Here is a 23,176-nt window from a genome sequence, read left to right on the forward strand (position 1 = left end):
AGTCCTCATTCATTCATATTCATATATTTTAAATTAATAAATATCTTTAACTTGAAATGCAACCTATGAACCATAAACCTAAGGTAATATTCCAAAACCTGCAGTGTGTTGTCATTTTTAAAAACACTTCGAATATTTATAAAATTTTCCCCACATTATCTTATTTAATTTTGTTTTGTTTATATTCTCATTAAGAAAAAGGCGTTTATGATTTTTCCAGGAATGTAAAGTTTGAGGTAATGGTATAGTCCAACAAAACTACCTTGGATGCAGTTAAAGATAGGGAACCAAAATTTGGAAAGTAATGAGAACTGCAGGCATGGAGTTACATTCCTAGAGGTGAGAAACAAAAAGCATGCATGAACCATCTAATCAAAAATATAGCAAACTATATGCTAAACCTTAAAAGGGTGTCCCTAAATAATGCTATAAAACAAAAGGATCAAATAGGGTAATCCTGAAGGTTTAGGAAAACTTAGAAGTCATTTTGTCATAGAGGCCAAGGGAAAAAGAGCCACAAGAAAGGGAATGGTCAGCAATCCTAAATGTGGCATACACTGGGAGGGAAACAGAAGGGGGGGGTGAATACTGTTGTCAGAGAAGGGAACAACTGGCATAGGTCAGTAATCATGGAAAGTACTGAAAGAAGAAAGATGATTAAGGTGGTACTTGGTTGGAAAGGCAGAATTCAAGAAGAGGGAAAGTACTTTACATATTTAAATCATTTTATTACTTAAATATACACAGCCTTTCCTAAGTATTTGATTGAAGTTCCTATACACTGCTATTTACCAATAAATTGCTTTTTTCTGGTTATTTTTAGCTGTCCAAATTCCACATCCTTTTTGGAATTGCACATAAACATACTCCCCATAACTTTGTACTTTCAGGTTCCTCAGTTTAACATTTATCAAGATCTTGAGTAGATACGCAGATTTTCCTTTAAAATGCTGAAAATGCACATTGCTTAAATTTTTCTTTATCTAAACACTGTACCCACTTTCTGTTCTAGGAAGTTAAAATACGATCTAGTACCATGTCTCCCAAGTTTTACCAAAGAGAGCATGGTGATGGCCAAGCTCATTAACTGGTGTTTGATTCAGTATTTAAAGGTCATTTCCAAATTTCATTGGAGTTAGAAAATTTAGGCAGTTATTGTATGCATAAGTGAATGTACTATAAGTGCACAGTTCTCATATAGATGTTTGATATTCACAAGTACTCACAGATAATTATTGGGTGTGTTACTTCTTCCTTTCTGCCCTGGTTTGTCCCAAAAAGGAATTGAGCAATTTACAATAACCTGTGTAAGTCCAAGTTAACTATAGGAATGGATACAGAAATCAGGACAAATGGAAAATGGACACGGTCACAGTAAGATGAAGCCAGAGAAAAAGTTAGTTGACGGGAGCAGTAAGGGCTTTTGAAGATACTAAAATTAATCTGCAAATGTATGAACTTTTTAAGATTCTGATTCAAACTAACCACTTGCATGAGAGGATACTTTGAGAAATTTGGGATAAAATTGAACATGAACTGAGTATTAGATTGTGACCAACAGTAGTATGAAAAAAAGATCTCTTACCTATTATGGATGAATACTGAAGTGTTTACAGGTGAAATTATGAATGTTTCATAATTTGTTTCAGTATTTGTTTTAAAATATTCCAGCAAAGACATGGGGGAAGGGAGGCTGAGGAGATAATAGACAAAACAAGAGTGACAAAATGTTCATTTTTGAAGCTGAGCGCCTGATATAGGGTGATTGAGGGCTTGTGTATGTTTGGAAATTTCTATAAGTTGAAAATAAAAATGCCATAACTAGCCATCAGAATATGGAACAAAAAATAAAGTTATAAGAAACAATTTATATATAAATACCCTTCAGCTCACTTTTGTTATGTACCCAAAACCCTTCCTGACATAGTAGAGACATGTAGCAACCAATTACTGAACTGAATTAATCTGTTTTGTGAAACAGTAAAAGTGTTTAATTTTTTAAGAGATATAATTTTTTTCTCTAAGAACTTAGTGTAATTGTTAGAAATGGGGAAAGTTTAAAGTTACTCTTGTTTTTTTAAAGATAATTTTATTTTATAATGTTAGATTTTACAGAGTTGGGTTGTTAGGTCAGATTTTAAAATAACTATAAAAATCTTTAAGTAGTTGTTTTTGCTATGTTAGCTTTCAGGCCTAACCTCTCTTCTTTTCCTTTTTTTTTTTTTTTTTGGTTGCTAAATATGGTATTAGATTTCTTAGTATGTTAAATATTGAGTTAATTTAGCAGGAATAAACTTTTTTTGTTGAAGTAAGAAGTTTAACTTAGTCTTGAATTACATGCTTTTCACTGAAACCTTGAGAATTGGGAAATTCAAATATTGCATTCAGTTGTCAGGGATAAAATTTAATTTTCTTTATGACATTATTGTAGCTACATTTATATTTTACCTTTTTCTGTCTTAAGAGGTAAATTACCACCTTATATTACACCTGCTTCAGACCAGCAAAAATTAATTTAACACTAGGTTAGTTAAATTTAGTATCTAATCTATGACTTAATAGCTACGTGTAATATTCTAAGCAGTTTATTCTCTTGTCTCTTCAGAAAGGCACTAGAGCAAAGTTGCTAATGAACAGCATAATATCAAATTACATCAAAAGATGACAGCTAAAGGGCTCAGGTTATAATCCACAGACTGACTAGTCAGCTCCTGAAAAAATAACTAAATGTTAGGTAGATTGGGCTATGTGTAATAGGTCAGAAGTGAAAATCAGAATAGATAAGTGATCAATAATATCTGTAACAGCATTTAAAAAGTATTATCATATTTAAAATTACCTGTGGACCACATCTGTCCTCTCTCTAATCTCCATGATACTTAAGAACAATCTCTTCACCAGTGTTATTTATCCCAGTGCTTCCCAAACTTTTTTTCTTTTATCTTCTCTCTCGTACTTATACAAATGCTTAGCACTCTGCCACAGTGTAGTAGACAGTCATTTATTCTTTTGTTTCTTTTCCAGAATCATCTTCCCCCAGCCTATAAATGCAAACAAATCTCTCCCATCTTTGAAGGTGGGGGAGCCATAAACTTCCCTCAAACACCATTCTTAAATTTTTCTTTTGACAGCCAATTTCTTTGAAAAGGGCATACTTACTATTCCTTGTTAGACTTTTCTTTAACCTAGTTTATTTCACCTCTCTTAAAACTTCATTTTAGTAACTATCTTCTAAAGAATTTCTCTTAATTTAAATCCATTCTACCACAATTTTTCAAGTAGTATTTTCAGTATCATCTAGCTGGCTGGCTCTCTTCCTCTCCTGGGTTGCTATGTTTCATTGTACAGGTTGTATACTACGCAGCTCTCGAGGGTATTGTTCACATTGCAATCTATGTAAAAGGCTTCCCTTGGCACTGTGCATTATACAATTTCACTGACTATATGCAACAGCTCTTCTCACACTTTAAATGCATTGATACTCCACAAATTTCCGTCTGAGGACCTCTCCTTTCACACCATAATATAGACTCCGTACTAATCCTGTTCCTTAGCTCAAACTGACACAGATGTGCCTTTCTATATTTCTAGTGGAGGTCTCTTCTGAATTTCAGATTTTTCCTGAATGCCATGTAGGGCTTACCATGTCAGATTGAACTCAGAACCTTTTTAACCCACCTTCTCCCATCCCCTCAACCTAAACTATATCATATCCTGTCATTATTTCAGATACCATCTTGAGTTCTTCCTCTGACCTTGTTTCTCTTAATTAGTCATCAAGTCTTAAAGATTCTACCTCCTAAACCCAAAGTTTTCAAATATTTTGATCTCAGTACCCCTTTACATTCTTAAAAATTAAGGACCCAAAGAACTTACCTGTGAAAAGTGAAAAGAGTGGTGTCATGAGAAGAGGGGCTAATTGGCTTGAAATTTGGATAATCACACTATTTTTCATGACAACTAGGTTACTTCAGTGTATAGCAGATGTGCTTTATGAAAACTTCCTGATTTGTTACACAATATTAAAAGAAGACAAAGGGTCATGATTTAATAAAATAAGTAGTTTTTATCTTTCAACATGGATATTATTAAGTGAAACTATTTTCTACTCCATGGGTGGGGTGTAGTGAAGAAAGAATACAATGATTCTAGTATATAGTTTGGTGCTACTGCTTTAATTAAAAAAAAAAAAAAAATTTTATTTTATACTGTCATTGCAAATATCCACTCAGTGAAAGAGGTCAATTATAACATTTGGACAACAGTTCAGTGTTGTTATGAAAACAGTTTTGACCTCTTAGAAGGGCTCCCTCAAAGGATCGTAGAGCCCCCTGGACTGTACTTTGAGAAGCACTTCCTAAACATTCTGGACAGATTGCCCTTGCCACTCTACTCTCTTAGCCCCAGCCTTTATTAATTCTTACATTTATTATTTTTATGGTCTCCTAAATGATCTTCCAATCTTACGTGTCTTTCTCTTCCCCAGAAGTTACCTTTCTAGAACACAAATCTGATTACGTTGATTGCCTATTAAAATCTTTCTCCTTGCCCTAGCACAATTGGATAAAATCCAAATGCCATCATCGAACATAAAAGGTCCTTTGTTATCATATCTACCTTACTGACTTCTGTTCCTATCACTACATTTTTCCTACTCCTTCAGCCAAGCAGAATTCATTTATTCCCTAAATACATTATAAATATCTCTAGTTCCATACATTTGCATGTGATGTTCTTTCTACCTAAAATACTCTCAGTTCCCACATACCCCCCTGTCTATGCACATAATTTTAAAATTACTGCATGTTACTATCCCCAAAAATTTATATTTTGTTATAATTTTAAAATTTGTCATAGATTTTATACTGCTTTGTAGTTATTTTGTTTATATGTCATTTTCTTTCATTAATTCATGAGCTGTTTGAGGTCGGGAACTGTGTCTGTCTTTGTATCCCTACTACTTACCAAGGGTGAGACCTTAGTAACCATTTAATCAATGTTTGAATGCTTTAATTAATTTCATAGAAACTTCTAATACTATCCTTGGATAGAGTTGCTAATGAACAGTAAAAAGGCCACAGATGGACAGGAGAAAAAAAAATACAGGGTAAGGCAAAAGTAGGTTTACAGTTATAAGTACACAAAACAGTTTATTCTTGTATTGTTCATGAATTATTGTATTATTTTTCATACATACAACTGAAAACCTACTTTTGCCCTGTATATGTACCTCAGCCACTTTATTGGATGAAGTCATATATCTTTGTTTCCATAATTTTTGCTATAAGTAAAATTCATGGGTACATTTCAGTTTATATTCGTATCCCTGAGAAGTTGTAATGAACTGAGTTAAATTATAGTTGAATGGGTGATATTTTGAAAAATTAACCTCCTTAATTTAGTGTACCTCAATATCTAATAAATTTAGGATTTTTTCTAATTTAGCATTCTAAACATAAAGGAGAAGTGCCTGGCTACTACTATATATTTATTAGTATTTTAAAACTAGTATACCTTAAAATATTAGGATTATACAATGACCTTTAAAATAGGTCCTCTACCTTGTTTTATATTAAAATTTGGTTGGTTTTAAGAGTCTTCTGGTCAGAAAGGCAACTAAATAGAAGTCTCAACATAATCTACCTATATACAGCCTGCATGAACAAAAAGAACCTCCTTTAAAATGAAGAAAAATTTTAGCAAGATTTCATAATATATAAAATGTCAAAAATTAAATAAAAATTTTTATAAGAAATTGTATTACCATTTATTCTTCATAACGCCTTGCAAGTATGTTCATTTAGTGAAATCCAGCTTACTGAAAGCTGTACTTTCCTACCCATTGGCCATTTCATTGTTCATTAGCACCTAAATAGAGGAAATGAAATCATTTTAAAAACTAATCACTTTGAGCCTCACAAATTTAGAATTTATGATGACTGAGATACTAAGCTGAAAGTGGTCTTTTTATAGACCATGGCTAGATGTTGTCTAGTAAATTTAAATTGTTTACAAAATTAAAATGGAAATTAAATCTTTTTATAGACTTTTAAGTACTTTATAATGGATTTGTTGCCCTTGCATTAGTTGATTAAAAGCTAATAATTGAAATTTCTCCAAAAAGATTCTGAATTAGTGAGGTACGCAACATACAGTCATATTTATGTGTTTTCTGTGTGTGCAGAGATAACTTTGGCCAAAAATTACTTCTGGGATTATGTTTTGAATATGCTGTTCTCTTTCAGTTCCCTACATTTTAAAGAATTGGTAAATCAGAGGTATCTCTGTTTCAATATATGTAATTAGAATGCCATGGCACCTCCTGAGACACAAAATGGGTTTTATTTACATGTTTCCTTAATATTTTAATTCCATTCATTTAAGGAAATTATTGATTGTAATATAGTCATTGTGGTTACCTGAACTCATAAATTAGTCTTATTGGGTTAGTAAATCTTTGGGAATAATATCAAATTGTATATTTAATATCATAAATTTCTTTTGAAAGTAGTTCCCTTTGTACTATTATTTTTTATATAAAAGAATACATTGGAAATTGAAAACCAAAAAATATATAGTGATTTTGCTCATAAATCTGTTTTCCAGCATTCATTTACTACATACATTGTCATCTGTTGGTTCTTTTCTTTATTTCATAATTAATTTCAAAATTCAGCATTTTTTATCTAATTTAACATTTTCATATTTTTAAAGGTCCCCAGGTGCATCCAATTTTTCAGCTTTACCAAAGATCTCTCCTTCATCTCTATCAAATAATTATAACAACATCAACAACAGAAAGTAAGCACTGAATCTTAAGAACTCTTTGTTTAATTGATCGCCCTATTGTGGTTGCCAAAAAATCTCTTGTATCTAAAATTTAGGATAAAAGTCTTAATGCATTAAAACTGATTTTTTTTTTTTTAAATTACTGGTCAGATCTTCTAGGAGCTACTTCTCAGGAAAGAACACATTATAAACTTTTCCTTGATTTAATACAGTAATTTACTAAAAGAAATAAAGAACTTTTAGAATTTTACATTCTAAACACTCACTATTGAAATACATGTAGAAGTCTGTTAGAATTCAGGTTTTTTAGAAGGAATATAAATTTCAGATGTCATTTTAGAACTAGATATGTAATCACTTTGCAGTATAAAGTATTTTTTAAAAGTGTTTATCAGTGATTTACAATGGTAAAGCATACACAAGTTTTTACTTTTATTAAAAAGGCAGTCACTTTTTCTTTTAAAACATTCAGAGAAGGCGTTCTCTTGCCCCGTCCTGAAATAATATTCCGGATCTTGGAATTTATAAAAGTTCATGAAAGTGTGTGCTTTATTGCTGAAAGAAAAACATTGAAAATCACTTGGGCTTTTACCAGATCCTCTGACATGCCTGTATTACCTAGAAAATTGGCTTGGTTTTTATTTTATAGAAAAGGATAAAAAGAAAGCTTTTCTTTTAATTGGTCCAGTCAAATTATGGAAAGAACTTTAATCCAGACATGATTATTCTCTTTTTATTTCTTGGTTAAATACATTGTGGTTTGTGTATTAGATTAACAATATTTATGTAGTTAAAAATTTGTACTGCTTGTCCAGTTTATAAATGGCATCTGATTATCTCAAAGAGTAAATTCAAAAAGACTAAACCTAGTGGTGAAATAACCTTTATAATAACACCATTAATTGAATATATAGGTTTATGAGTTTTCCCTAAAAATTCGTATTTAGAGAGAGCATGGGGGTAATTGACAAAATTATTTTAACATGCATCTGGATTATAAATATATAAGAATAGCCAAAATAATTTGGAAAGGAAATATGAGAAAGGAGTCATCTTACTAAATATCACAACCTATTATAAAGATACAAGAATTCTAACTGCATAGTGCTGACCCAGGAATACACTTACAAATCAGTGGACTAGAAAATACTGCCCAGAAATAGACCTTTATATATAAATGAGTTTAATATAATCAGAAGGCATTCTAAGATTGATGGAGAATGGAGCAAGTTAGCCAGGAAGTGTAGGGGAAGTTGAATCGCTGTTAAGAAATTTTCCTTTGAAACTTTAAATTAAATTGCTCTTTCTCCGGTACATAAAAATTAAAAGGCAAATGAACTGAAAAAATACTTGTTGCAAAAGAAAAATTAAGGGTTAATAATACATCAAGTTCATAAAAATCAGTGAGAATTTTTCCAAGACAATTAGAAAAATGGGTAAAGGATACAGCTAGGCAAAAAAATAAAAGAATTAAAATACGTAAACATTTTAAATGTTCTAATTCACTAGTAACTAGAGATATGTAAATTAAAACCATAAAGATCTTCATCCACTTTCTCCTACCTCAGTCTCACTGGGAAAAATTAAGTGATGAGTACCTGTTACAAGGATTGTTTGGTTGAAGTATTAGTTCAGTTTTTCTAGAGAAGAGGTTACCATATGTGTTAAGAAGATTTAAAACATTCATTCCCCTATTTCAGCAATTCATAAAAAGATATGTGTACCATAGTGTGATAAACAGTATATTCTAGTATAATAATGAAATATGAAGACACTATAAATATCCAAAATTGCAGTATAGTATGTTCTTTTCTATTTAAAAATGTTTATCCACAGGTAAAAGAGTAAAGGGAAGTATTTTCCTTAATCTGGTTTATGTTTTATATGATTAAATTTATGAAAAGTAATTTCTTGTAGGAGATAAAATATTACTTGTGTTTCTACAGTTGCAGATGGCTCCTATATTTACTATAAAATCAGTTCCAGGTATAACATGTATTTATAGTTATTCTTTAGAGATTTTTAACATCGTACTATAGACTGTATTGATATTGAACAAGGACTGTATTTTGACTAGAGTTGCTATGTTAGTATATGTGGTCTGGTGTGTTTCAGTTTTGCCTTATTTCCCTCTCAGTAAAAATATGACAGTAAAATCTGATCTCAAAACCTCTGACTGCAGAAAATATTAAGAGAGGAGTTGGAGTGTTTTTTCATTTTTTAAAATGTGATTAATGTCTCTACTCCTATGACTAGATTATATTTTAGCTATTTATATTTGTCTATTTTAGGCATTAAAATTGTTCTTTCATACTAGGAAACCTTAAGCAAGTAGCTGCTGAGGTAGCACCATGCTTAAAAGTTAAGCTTACCTTTCTTAATAAGGAAAAAAATTGAAATATTTCTAATATGCAAAGTATTTTTCCCATTTTCAAAAACATCATAAATAATCGAAATTATTTCACATAAAATTTCTTTATTTTCTGTTCAATTTGTGAAAATAAGTATCAACTTAAGACTTCAGATGGAAAGAGTATAGTTTCTTTAATTAAAAATATGTAGTGAGTAATGACCTTTTTAGATTATATGCATTTTTGAAACTTTATGTGGAGATATTCTACAAGTAAAAGTATATATTAAAGTCAGTAGTTTTAATACAAGTTTATATGAAATGTATTTACAGATTTAAGATTTGAATTAAACTGATACAATCCTGAGATAGAATATTTTCATTTCCAGAAATACAAATAATAGTTATTAAGGTAATAACAAAGTACACTTGAAATTCTTTATGTTTAATAAAGATTTTATTGAGGACTAATATCATGAAGAACGAGTTGCTGGAATATTGTTTATTTACCCTATGTAGTTATTTTACCTGTTAGTTCAAACAGCATTTGTTCTTGCCCTAATTATAATTTTACATCTTTAATATGTACCAAATTTATTCTTTTTTTGTTTCCTGAGTTTATCTCTCCTGCTACATTTGCTTTGATACAATACTGCCTTTAAAAAATCTCCTTAATGTATTTATTGCCTCAACTCTTGACATTCCACATCAGAATGCATTTTTAGTTTTTTGTTAATTCATTTAAAGCTTTTATTTGAAATGGAAATGACTCTGTAGGAGATTAAGCCAGGAAAAGGACATGGATTTTGGAGACTGCCAGAACTAGCTAGCCATCTGGCTTTCAGCAAGCTACTTGCTGCCGGCATCATTTCATTAACTGCAAAGTGAGCATAATTATAGTTACGAGGATTAAATTATAGATGTATAATGTTTATAATGTCAAATGTAAGTGCTACTTGAAAAGGCAGTCTGAAATTTTTATGGAATAATAAGGGCTCAATTTTACAAAAAGGTTACATTTTTTATTTATATTTAAGATGATAGAATTATAATACAGAATTAATCTAGTATAGTATTTAAATTTCCATTAAGATTAATGGCAAAATTGCATTTATTTTTGAAGTAACATAGCTTTATAGGATGGAGGGGAGGGGAAAGCAGAACTAGTCATGAAAAAATAGAAGCTGTCCTTCAGGCCTAGGTTTCCAAGTACTTTGTCAAAATATTTAAAGAACTGCTGGTTTTGGTATTTCCCATTACATACTTTAATACTTGATTTAGAAATCACATAAAATGTAGATTTTAAGTGACAGTCAAGATAATACTAAAGTATTTTAAGTTCATCAGTTTTTCTCATTGTGCATCTAGACTATCTGAATCTTTGGGAAAGGCTTATACTTACTCTGTCACTTAAACTGAAATGTAGAAATTCTTTAAGGATTCTCAGGTTTTAAGACAAGAGCAAAAACTGCATTTGTTAAATAAGTTTTTTGTTCATTTCTCAGTAAATAGGAAAAGCTATTGCAGCAAATCACATCCTCTTCCCACAAAGAAGAATAGAGCTTCCAGCATCCGTTTGTGTTATGTGTGGGAGAAACAGATATCTGAAAATATTCTTACAGAATAAGCATGTGAATGTGCTTTTAGTCTTTTCACTTGCATGCATGTTTGTGTATGTGTGCGCGCATGTGTGTAGGTGTAGGCATGAGCGTGCACTTGGGCAGACCTTCCCTGTATACTTGTAGACTGCTTAAATTTTATATTTTAATACCCAGAATATGTTTTTTTATGTGGAGAATGTATACAAAATATAGGCCTTGCCTCTTTCTTAGAACATAGCAGACCTTGATTATTAGCACTACGTATAAAAATTTTTTTAAAAAAACAGGATTCAATTTTTGTTGCATGTCTTTGAAGTTAGATTCAAGAATTCAATCATCAGTCGTTGAGTGAACATACTGAATTGCTAATAGGTGCCTTGTACTTTATTAATTACTGGAAATATAAAATAAAATATTAATTATAAAGTTAACGATCTGCAAAAACCAGAAGATGCTTGAATTCTATTTGTTTCGTACTTTTTTTTTAGTTTAAATATACACAGGGCTGCGAGACTAGCAATTCTGAATTGAATGATCAAGGTTGTATTTCTTTGGACTATGCTACTTTTGTTTAGTCCCAGGATGGATTGTTTTTTAGTCAGGGAGTCAGTCTTTTTGTTTGTGATGGAGGGGTGTGTTTTCTTAAAAGCAGATATATTAGTGGGCTAGCATTGAGTGTATAATTTTGGTTAATGTGGTTTTGTGTGTTTTACCTGTTCAGCTTCTTGGGGGGTATGTGTGTATTTACTAAAGGCTTTGTTAGAACAGCTGTGGCACAGTCCATTTAAACTGTTAAAGTAATAAAGTAGAAGTATAGAAGCTATAACAACATATTTGAAATTAAAAGTAAAAACAACTTTTAAAAAATACAAATTATATCTAATTGAGATTGTCATGTTTATTTGTAACTTTTTCTTTATTATTTACATCATCATTTGCTTTTAGAGAATTACCTTAAGTCTTGTTCAGGTTTGTACTAATGAATAAAAAAAACTGAACGTATGTTTTTAAATTATATACAAAGTATCCATCATAAATATTTTCCAAGATAATCTGTTAAAAATTAAGGGAGAATCCATACTTTTCCAGAAAATTATTATTTTTTTACATGTAAAAAGAAAGAGGGGCCCTAACCTGTGTGGTTCCTTTGGTTGGGCGTCATCCCTCATAGCGAAAGTTCACTGGTTCAATTCGCGGTCAGGACACGTGCCTGGGCTGCAGGCCCAGCCATCGATGGATGTTTCTCTCCCTTCCTTCCTCTCTCTAAAAATGAATAAATAAAACCTTTAAAAAAAGAAAAGAACAAATATTTAACTGATTGACTTTTCTTTTTTCTAAAATTACCTTGATTCACTAAGATTGTAGATTATTTTTTTTTTAAGATTAGTGTTTATTATACTGATAGTACAAATTATCCTGAGGTTATATTTATTTAGTTAAATAAACTGTATTATTCTAACTAAAAGAAAGAGAAGCCAAATAATACTGGAATACACTTGCTTAGATTCATTTTATTTTTTCATTCCTGATTTCCCCTGGCTTTTTTCCACATTTGAGTACTAGATTTTGCTGGTCTAGCATAGAAGCTATAAATAGAATCTTCAGAACAGTGATGTCATAGAGGCCTTGTAAATTCTGCTCTCACTTGTAACTAAAGTATAACTCCTCATGTTTCTACTGTTCTCTTACAGTAGCAAAATGGAAAAGGGACATAAATGAGATGATTTATTGCTGCGGGTGGTGTTTAAAATCTGAATGTTTTAAATTTGATGGAGCAGTGAAGAATGGAGCAAGCTATGAAGCTGCTCCAGTTAATCAAGGGTAGAAAGATATAATAGTGGTTTGTTTTGGTTGGTGTGGTATATGACACAGTATTTGTTGATTGGATGAATAGTATCTTAATTAATGGAGTATTTTGATTTAGGTTCATGTCTTAAGAAGAACCTAAGTTAAGTGCTTTATTAAAAGTTTAATGACTGACCGCCTACCTTAAATAGGTTTACAATACTCTGTTCATTATAACTATATTGTAATAATTGGGTGCATTGTGAAAAATATTTTTTGTTTTCTTCCAGTGTGAAAAACTCAAATTATTGTCTCCCATCATATACCGCTTATAAGAACTATGATTATTCAGAACCTGGAAGAAACAATGAACAGCCAGGCCTCTGTGGCCTAAGTAACTTGGGAAATACGTGTTTCATGAACTCAGCTATTCAGGTAGGTATTTCCAAACAATGTGAAACTTGTGTGTTCCGTAGAAATCAGCAATACAAGAAGAGTAGTTGGGTTTTACATATCACATGAGTATTATATGTGCTTTGAGAGTTTCTTTTTACATAGAATATTTAAGCATACACTTTTGACTCATTCATTCTAGTGCTGGTAGTAGAATGTCAGTATCATGTTCCTCAATAAGGTGGCATATGATTGATTCCCATATAATAGAACATTAAATATCACTTCATGCAAAAGTGTAATTCCAAACAGAAAACTTAGGCTCTCTGATAAAAAAAAGAAAGCTAGTGAGATCTCTGCATATTCAGTAGAAGTCCCTTGCATGTTTTTGGACATTGGTGGGAATGTTAGAGAGTAAATATTTTATGGTCACCAATCCTGTAACTCTTAATAAAATTACGTTTAAATCTTTTTTAACCATCATGTGACATTAAAATTTTAAAAATTAGAAAATTTTATGGACCCCTTTTTGTAAACTGTTTTAACACATCACTTTCTCTTAAAGATCTTTAATTTGGGGATGTAAGAGATCACTGCCCTTTTTTTCCCTTTGTCTCTCCATGGAGGTTCCCTTTTTTTTCTTTCCATCTATACCCTCTTCCAGCTTAACTTGTTAAATATTTATGTCATTGATGGATTTTGAAATAACAAGATCCATATATATTTTAATATCACTGTCACTGTGTATAGAATTAGAGCTGGTTATTTACTACCTTTTTCACAAATAAAATTCTTTTTCAAAAGCCCAAAATGATGGTATACTGTTTTTGATATTTTTTTTCTGTTAAGTCTTCTCTTTTTTCTGAATTTTTATTTCTAAATCTGTCAGTTTTTCTGTTCTCTATTCACATTTAATACTGAATCTACTATGCCTAGGAGACAAACTCCTAGATGGAGAACAGGTGAACAGCTAGTGGAGGGGGGAGGCGGTTAGGGGATGGAGGGACTGAGCAAAAGGTAAAAAGGACTCATGGACATGGACGACAGTGTGTTGATTCCTAGGGGGAAGGAAGTATAAGGGGACTAAATGGTAATGGGAATAATACATATACAATAAAAGTTATATATTAAAAAGATAAAGATTAAATGCAGAGTATGGATTAATAAGGACATTATTGCATATCTTTTTGACTAAGGAAAGTATAGGACTGTTCACCATCAAAAATTCTAAATAAACCCTTTTGTACATTGTTGTTAACCCAGTTATTCCCTAAATTAACCATTGTCTTTGTAGCATTCTTGGGAAATTAGAATTAAACTGTCATGACTCTGTAAACCAGGAGTTAGCAATCTTTTAGAAATGCACAGAGGGTCATAATTGGTTATTTTCTGATTTCTTGGTTTAGAGTTGAGCCATTCAGGAAATAACCTATCCAGTAGATACTGTGTAGATTAATAAACTCTTTCTTTAAAACTTCTTTGATGAGTAATATTGTTTATACCTTAATGTAAGTTATTTTACTCAGAATTGTTCTTTCTTGGAAGTCTTACCACTAATTAAATAAAAATTAAATTTTTATTTTTATTTTTCTGGAAGAGGAGAAAAGGAACTTATTTGAGAAGAGCAAGCCAAAGCATATTATCCTAATAATTATACTTAGATAACAAAGTAAAGTGCATCGGGTTGAACCTTCAGGGATAGGGATGGGTCAGACAAGTTGTAATTTTTTGTGTGTATCTGTTGGACTACCCTGCCTGGTCACTGAAAATCCTCTCTAGTTCCATCTCTGGAAAATGTTTTATATAAATGGTCAAAGTTACTTTGGTTCAAGAGACTTTTAAAGAAATATTCTAGTATAGAAAACCAGTACTGATGCTTTTTCACAAGGATTAAGAAAATGCTTTAACATCATAGGCAATAAATATTTGGGTCTTTCAGAAGAAAACAAGGGTATTCATGTTAAGCATTCATGGGAGGTTCTGGGTTGCATTCCTTCTAAGGCAACACTGCATTCTAGTTTCCTGTGCCTTTGATATAGTCTGTATAATGTTTGTCTCCATATGGTTAAATGTAATTTCTCAAAAATGAGTGTTAAAATTCAATATTCACCTTAACCAGTATGGCTCAGTAGGATGGGCATTATCCCACAGAGCCAAAGGTCACCAGTTCAATTACCCAATTACTCATTCAGGAGCGTGCCTGGGCTGTATGTTAAGTCTCCTGTCTGAGTACATGTGAGAGACAACCAATTGATGTTTCTCTCTGGCCTAATGTTTCTCTCTCTTTCTCCCTCTTTTCTCCTCTCTAAGTAAATAAATACATTTTTAAATATTTTAAAAATCATCTGATCGACTATATTGAGCTAGGGTTGACATTTAACTTCCTAAATTTTTTAATTGTTACTGATTTTAGACATAAAGAGTAAGGGTGGGGAGAGAGAAATCAGTTTGTCTTTCCACTTATTTATGCACTCATTGGTTGAATCTCATATGTGCCCTGACCAGGGATCGAACCCACAATTTTGTCATACAAGGGTGATGCTCTCACCTGCTGAGTTACACAGCCAGGGCCTTTTATATATGTTTTAAGGTATCAGAAACTTCATTTTACTAGTTTTTGCTACTGCTCACAGCAATTTCATTACAGTAAATTGGTAGATGTAATGCTGTCTCTCTCTCTTAATATGTTTCACCTTTGCATGTACTAATTTAGCTGAGAGATAACCATGAGAGTGAGGTTTGTTTGGGTGATAGTTTGTTATTTTCTGACAATAATCATAAAGTAAAAAAAATTCTTTAATGAAATTTCAATAAAGTATTTTAAGCATTGGATATATTTCTGTATCTTGTTTGGAAATTGTATTTCTCTAAAATAAAACTCTCCAAGCAATTGGAGAAGAGAAAATAAGAGTTTTTATTTTTTCTACTTTTGACTTTTAATCCAAATCCAGAATTAGAAAAACTAGCGCTTCAGTTTTATTTTTTTAACTCTTCTTTGCTTTTTAATTGATTTACGTGTAAATTCTCAACCTGAAAAGTCAAAATAAGAGGGAATATAAAGTGATGGTAGTAGCCTTTCGCTCTGTTTTATAAACACACATGTAAGTTCTTAGGTCCAGATGAAAATGATAAAAGATAACTCATAGAGTAGTTTTTTTCCCAAATTTTTTTATAACTTCTGTGAAATAGAAGACAATTCATGAATATCAGAAAATTTTACAAAATAACATTATACTGATAATTTAAATTTTAATGTAATTTATTATATTAATTTTGTAATCCTAAACATGTGAGTGGTCATGTTAGTACATCACACAGTATTCGTATATCTAAAAACAGATGAGTATGAAAAGTAAACCTATTTTTTTTGTATGAGACAATCAGTTATGCTTAATCCATCAGTAGCCTTAAGGTAATGAACTCTTTTGATCATTCATTGTTAAAAATTAAAAAATACCAGACTAGGTGTGTTTCAATGTTATGTTATTCAATTTAATTATATTGGTGTTTAAGAGTTTCTCTGATATAAAGGTATTAAGTTTTTCTGATGAGTATAGTACTATCATATAGTTTCAATTTATTAAGTTTATATTTATATAAGGTCAAAAATGTTTTATGCTTTTGGACAATAGATTCTTACCTTATGAAGATTATAATCTAGATATTGTAATTTTTAATTTTTTTCCTTTTTGGCATGAAAAAAATTTCAATTATTACTGTGAAAAGCTTAATTGCATCATCTATATTTAAACAGAAGTAGTGAAATTGCTTTGGTTGGATGAAGTGCCCAGAGTCCATCAGCTTTCTGCTACTTTACTTAGTGACCCAAGAAGCATTCTCACGGAATCTTAAGTCTTCAAAGAATAGCTTAAAAACCATATTCTGGCTATAAAAAAGAAAAGAACATATCAAAAATTAATAACATAGGTTAGGAGCACCGACTATGGAATTATACTGCCTGGATTAAACACATGTCTCTCTTACTTATTAACTGTGTTATCCTATACAAGTTATTTTTATAACTCATTTTTCTTATGAGGAAAATAATAAAAAATTAAGAGTTTTGTGAGTCTTAAGTGAGTTGGTGAATATAAAGGTCCTAGGATAATGACTGGCACATCATAAAAGAATTAGGTATATGTATTAGGTTGTTATTATTTCATCTGTTTCTAAATTCAAGGAGTTCAGCAGAGTGACTCTGGAAAAATTCTGAATTGCATAGCCCCTATATTAGTTCTTTCCTACAGGTCTTATTCTGCCTTGGCTGCACTTAGTGAATGAAGAAAGAATTGAATGTACTTTTAGTTCTTTTTCACTTAGTATTATTCAACAATGGTATTTATCAGATGATAAGTTTTCTGAACTGTGTTAGTTTAGTTCTCCCTAGGTAAACCGATAGGCAAGAGATACAATAACAAGAAATCGTGTATGAATATTCAATCTACAGGGAACTCAAAATTCTTGAGTTCATGTTACCCTTGCCCTCCACGTCCTGAGTAGTTATGATTGCAGGCATACCCCCCCGTGTCCCCCGGGGGTACCATGCCCCCGTGGTACAGTTAACAAAATAGTTTTCTAGTCCCCTAAATGTATTACTCCATTGAGAAAATGTCTAGTTCTTTTTAATTGGATGTCATTCTAAAGAGCATTAGTTGAGTAGATTCAGGAGCACTCCAACCTTGTCTTTTTCATTGTCAAGGCCTAGGAGGCTTATGATTGGCTTCCTGGAAGAAGCAACTCTTCAGATGGATTTGAAGCAGGGGAGTGATATGGTCTTTTCTACTGGAAAGCAGCATGGCATAAGACAGTTGTTTTCAAACTTTTTACTTGGAAGTAATAGGGCTTCTTAAATAGACCTAAGAAGTCATTGAAAAAAAATGATTATAATCAAGGACCTATTATTCCTGTCATACAATGTAAAATCAGCTGTGATTCCAAGTATTTTTAAAGTCACTTTTTTTTTCTGTGATCTCTTGAATCAGGAAAAAATGTATTCAGTAAATTCAGAAGAATGTTAAATAGAAAGTTTTAAAGTTTTTTTAAAGACTTAATTGAAGAGAATGAATAATACTACACAGAAATAACGTTCTTTTAAGAAACTACATTCTCATTTCGTTGTAAAACAGTGAGAAAATCATTACTGAAGCTATTATTTCTATGTTCCAGTATTTCATAGCTTTGAATATATTTAATATAATGCTTTTCTACTCTCACTTAAGACATTGTTTTTACATTTATTGGAACAAATTCTTGGAAGCCCAATTTAACATGAAGCTTTCTAATTTTATTCAATTAACCACACTGGTAGTTAAATACATGAGTGTAATTTCCATCAAAAAGAAAGAAAAAAACAGTTAAACCCTGAGACATAAGAATTTTAAAAAACAGGATCTTGGAGGAAATTTGCTTCTTCTGATAAAGCGAGAATGTGGGTGACTAAAAATTTTAAGTATTTCTTTCAAAAGCATATTTTTCTCTAATCCAAGAAATCAAACAGAATTATTTGAGTTTCTTCCATATTATGTACCAAAAATTACATGGTATACCGTCATCAAAAATATGTTAAATCAAACAAATGACAGCTCGATCAGGTCTTCTTTCCATTTTGATAAAAGTAAAGACAGGGAAACTGCCTTGCTTGTATTAGAACCATTCACTTTCTCTACACAAATACCAATGTTTTTACTTTTCCCATTGTTTATGGTAAGGGAAGAGTATCGCATTTAAAAGAGAAATCGGAATGATAAAAAAGAATCTGGATTCTCAGGCAGATTATATTTGGGGAAGAATTTATGTAGAAATCCTCTTCAAGGATTTATTTTTATAACTGAGGGAGAATTGTGTCTCTAAAAGAATGCCTTGTACCTGTGTAACTTGGTTAATAATGAGTTGTTTTGGTTTTTCTTTTGTCATGAAAGCATGCCTTTCTTAGCTTCAGGTACAGGGGGGAACAACCTTATTTGTCAGCTCTTCACATTCTTCTGAATTAATAAACAAATTTCTGTAGGATTAATGCTTCTTTTTTTGATAATAATGACTTAAATATTTTGTCTGTCCCTAATTCTATAGTAGGATGGCCTGAGTATAGAATACAGGGAAATAGAGGGGGTTTTTCAAGGAGTTGTAAGTAAGTACATATGGTTCTAATACAGAAGTGTTTTACAGTACTCTGGCTGTAAAAGATCAACACTTATATAATATATACTCATTAGTTAGGATTACTTACAGTGATCATGTAACAGTTATCGAAATGATTAGACTGAAGTATTTTGTGTTCATTTTAATAATTGTTTGAATGATTTTTAATTGTAAAAGGAAGACATGAGAAGTGTCAATCAGTAGTTTATAATGGTAACTACAAATTTGCCCTCTGAAAAACCAAAGGGAAAGAAAAAGTGGTCTGAATTTACTTTTATTACCTAAAAATCAAAACAGTTTGTTTTCTTTGATGTCAAATCTTTTCTGTTTTCCTCCTTTATTAAAATGTATACTAACATCATTAACATTTTATGATTGAACCTTTCTAAAATGTGTCAGGCTTATAGTCTAAATTATACATTGGTATTATTGAATGGTGGCACTAGAAAATACAGGATATTGAACTCTATTTTCCTATTTTATTGAACTTCTATTTTCAGGATAAGGCTCTATTAAGAGCCTTAAAAAAAAAAAAAAAGAAAAGCCATGTTAAATCCCAATTAAGGGCTTGTTTTGTTCTTTTATGTATTTGTTTTAATGTATACATTTAAACTCCAGTCAGCTGAAGTTGCTATATTTATTACTAAAAGTCCCTCATCTATTGAGTCTTTAATGTCATTTATCTTAAGATCATCTTCTTTATATTAGTCTGTGAGTAGAAATAGTTTATGGTGATGCTCATTGCCCATGATTAACTTTATTAGTATTGTCACTTTGCCAATAATAAATGAATAGTTCAATATTCTTTTAGTACTATATATATAGAAATCTATTGCTCAATGCTATCAGTCAGCCCTTTACAATGATTTGTAAACTGTACCGGGCAGAGGTAGGGGTCAGTGAGTTGGTTACTGAGAACCATTGCTTTAATTAATAATAATTAAAATAAATTACTAATTCTTAGAAACTCATTAAAATATTAACAGCCCAGTAACAAACCTGTGGCCTCTGATAATAATAGTATCCTTCTTTTCATAGGGCAGGTTGTTCTTCATATGATTGTTTTTTAATTTCTCTTCACAGAGGTGTTTGAGTAAAGGCATAAGGTATTTTTGTTTCACTCATAATGAAACTGAGGCAAGAGAAGTTTAAGTGACTTATCGTTCACTAAGACAAATTAATGAATGAGTTAAAACATAATAGAATGTTCTGTATTCAGAACATTCTAAGATTATATTCAAAATTGTACTAATCAACTTACAAGAAATGCTTTAAAATGTTTTATTTTGGTCAAATGTGCATAACAAAATTTATGATTTTAACCATTTTTATGCATTCAGTTTAGTGGGATTAAGTTTAATAACATTGTCATGTGCTAATAAAGTTAATATTGCTCAAAAATATGCTCAAGTTTATGCCAAATATATGGTACCCATTATACAAGATGCTTCCACTTCCATAAAGTAGAGTGATTGTTGTATAGTTCAAAACAGTTTACCTAAGAGGTTATATTATATATACACTTTTTCAATGGTAAGAGTGTTAAACAGTTCAAGAACTTTTGGAATTGTTTTCATCCTTCTGAATATCACTGATGGATATTTCTCGTCCTTTGATGATGAAATTTATATGTAACAACTTGAAGTTTTTCACAGCATTATCTTCAGAATATTGTGGGTGATCAAGCTGAGTAATTTTCTTTTTTCCAGATAGTCTTATGTGAAGTATCCATTCATTTATTCAACAAATATTTATTTAGGACCTGCTAAGCGCCTTTCACTCTGATAGGTACTAATTATACCAGAGTGAACAAAATAGATGTTTCCATGGAGTTTAGTAGGGAAGATAAACATCAAATAAATCATGAATTATGATAAGCATCGTGATGAGGAAAATATGGAGTGCTGTGAGTAAATAAAAATAACTTGATTACCTAATTTATACTGGGCATTTAAGTAACCTTTAAGCTATTACCAAATAATAGGTATCAGTTAGGCAAGGGAGAGTTGATGTTAGAAAAACAACATGTGCAAAGACCCTAATAATGGGCAAGTTTGAGGAACCAAAAGATAGGTAACCTGTGGAATAATATTTGAAGGGGAGTGGTATTTTGAAGAAGTAAGCAAAAGCCAGATCATGTGGGAGGAATTTGGATTTTAATATATTATAAAAGCATTGAAGTTTTGAGGCTGTCATCATCTCATCTGGATTACTGCAGTTATCTCCTGGCTCATTTCTCTGCTTAAACCCCTAACCCCTGTGGTCTGTCTTCAAAAGGGTAGCCAGAGCGATTCTTTTCAGACTGAAGGCATTTCCTGTTACTCCTTGTCTGTAACACAAAATGCCTTTTCATTTCATTTAACAAAAGCTAAAGTCCTTAAAAGGTAATGTAGGTTTTATATGATCCAGCCCCCTATTCTATTGTTTCCTACCACTTTTCTCCTTGTTCACTTTTCTCTGTCCTCACTAACCCTCTTGCCAAGAATGTTTCTTACTCAGGGTCTCTCAACTTTAAATTTCCTTTACCTGGAAGGTTTTTCTCCAAATATTCATATCCTTGCTCTTTCACTTCCTTTAAATTTCTGTTACCAGTCAGATCCCTACCTATTTACTCTATATACTGCCCTGCCTGCATTACATACATCAATTATGACCTGTACAAGGGGAGACCAAAAAAAACCTGGAATTTATTTATTAAAAATTGTGTATTTATTTTTACATGTTTAAAGTCAAGTCACCTTCAAAGTACTCTCCATTTGATGCATTACAGCTATCTAGATATTTCTTTCACTGCTCAAAACAGTTTTTGAACTTGTCGATTTTGATGTCTTTTAGTGCTTCTGCCATTTTTTGTTTCAGTTCTTCCATGTTGGTAAAACCATTTCCCTTTGAGGACGTTTTTCACTGGGAAAACAAAAAAAGTCACTTGTGGTGAGATCTGGTGAATGGGGAGGGTAGAGGATGGGGGTCAGGCCATTTTTGGTCAAAAATTGCTGAACACTAAGTGCTGTGTGGGCAGGTGCTCTTGTAAATGACCCATTATAGAAAGGGCATACGCATTGAGTCTTCAACAACAACAAAAAATATCCACTGAAGCCAAACGCAGCCTCTCACAACAATGCCAGCTGGTACACTGATACAGATGGGTTCCTAGAACAGTCACCTAGCAGGGGAAGCCTGTACTACAAGGAGCCTGCCCTCCAAAGATAATTCTGGGTTTTGGGGGGGGATCCCCCCTCATATCTATTTGGGATTTTGTCTCTCTGCCTCCCTCTATTTCCAATGCACATACATGCCACATGAGCTCAGGGGCATCGTTTTAATCATTCCTATAACCCCGTTACCTAGAACAGTGTCTGGCATGTAGAAGGCAGTTAATGAAAAGTGAAGGAAATCACAAATGTGTCTCTAGTTTCTGACTTGTACATCATAATGATAGCCATGATGACCATTTAATAAAAATCGGAGTAGTAGGGGAAGGGACACGATTGGAGAAGTAGAGGAGAAGATTATGAGTTAATTTTAGGCCTATACAGTTTGAGACACCCATGAAACATCCACACAAATATGTCATAGGCAGGTGTATATTCTAGTATAAAATACAGACCAGGGCCTAGATTGGAAACAAGTGTAGCTGTTGTAGATTGTATTTAGAATTAGGGAAAATGTTACATCTAAATGAGAACATCTATAAAAAAGTCATCCCAGGACTAAGCTTTACAAATACATTTGAATGCAGTAAAGATACTACTGTTGCAACAGGAAGGAAGAAAGTAATTATGAATGCCAATTTCTAGAATCTTGTGATGACTTCCATTATCCTGAAAATGTAAGACCAGGTCATTAGCTAAAAATGAAAGTAAATTTCTTGGAAATATTGCAATCTCATCTGAAGTTGGAGGTTTATTTAGAATGGTATAAATTTGTTCACTTGATATATTCTCTAGTAGCATTTAGCTACATGGTACATAAAATAGAAGATTGAGTTCATACAATAAATGGGTTTATCTTGGATTACAGAGAGAAAGGTGCAAAGGAATTAGAGCAACTAAACCAGTTTTCTTGTTTTTATTAGGTGAATTTATGTAGCTAATCCAATAGACATCTGTTAATTCTCTAT

At 31.7% G+C, this 23,176-nt stretch overlaps 1 protein-coding gene across 5 annotated transcripts in view; it reads left to right on the top strand.

The window, feature by feature from the left end:
• The window catches only part of USP15 (ubiquitin specific peptidase 15), a 115,057-nt gene that overhangs the window by 59,588 nt on the left and 32,293 nt on the right, over positions 1-23,176 (top strand). For 4 of the 5 annotated variants that reach the window (XM_054580023.1, XM_054580026.1, XM_054580027.1 and 1 more), the window contains 2 exons: positions 6,715-6,801; positions 12,816-12,960. In XM_054580023.1, coding sequence (XP_054435998.1) covers positions 6,715-6,801; positions 12,816-12,960 — 232 coding nt within the window. The remainder of the gene's footprint in view (positions 1-6,714; positions 6,802-12,815; positions 12,961-23,176) is intronic. The other variant, XM_054580024.1, reaches the window with a different exon arrangement.

Source organism: Pteronotus mesoamericanus, unplaced genomic scaffold, assembly GCF_021234165.1.
Source record: "Pteronotus mesoamericanus isolate MK-2021 breed Mesoamerican mustached bat unplaced genomic scaffold, CSHL_Meso_final contig_56, whole genome shotgun sequence".
Lineage (NCBI taxonomy): Eukaryota > Metazoa > Chordata > Mammalia > Chiroptera > Mormoopidae > Pteronotus > Pteronotus mesoamericanus.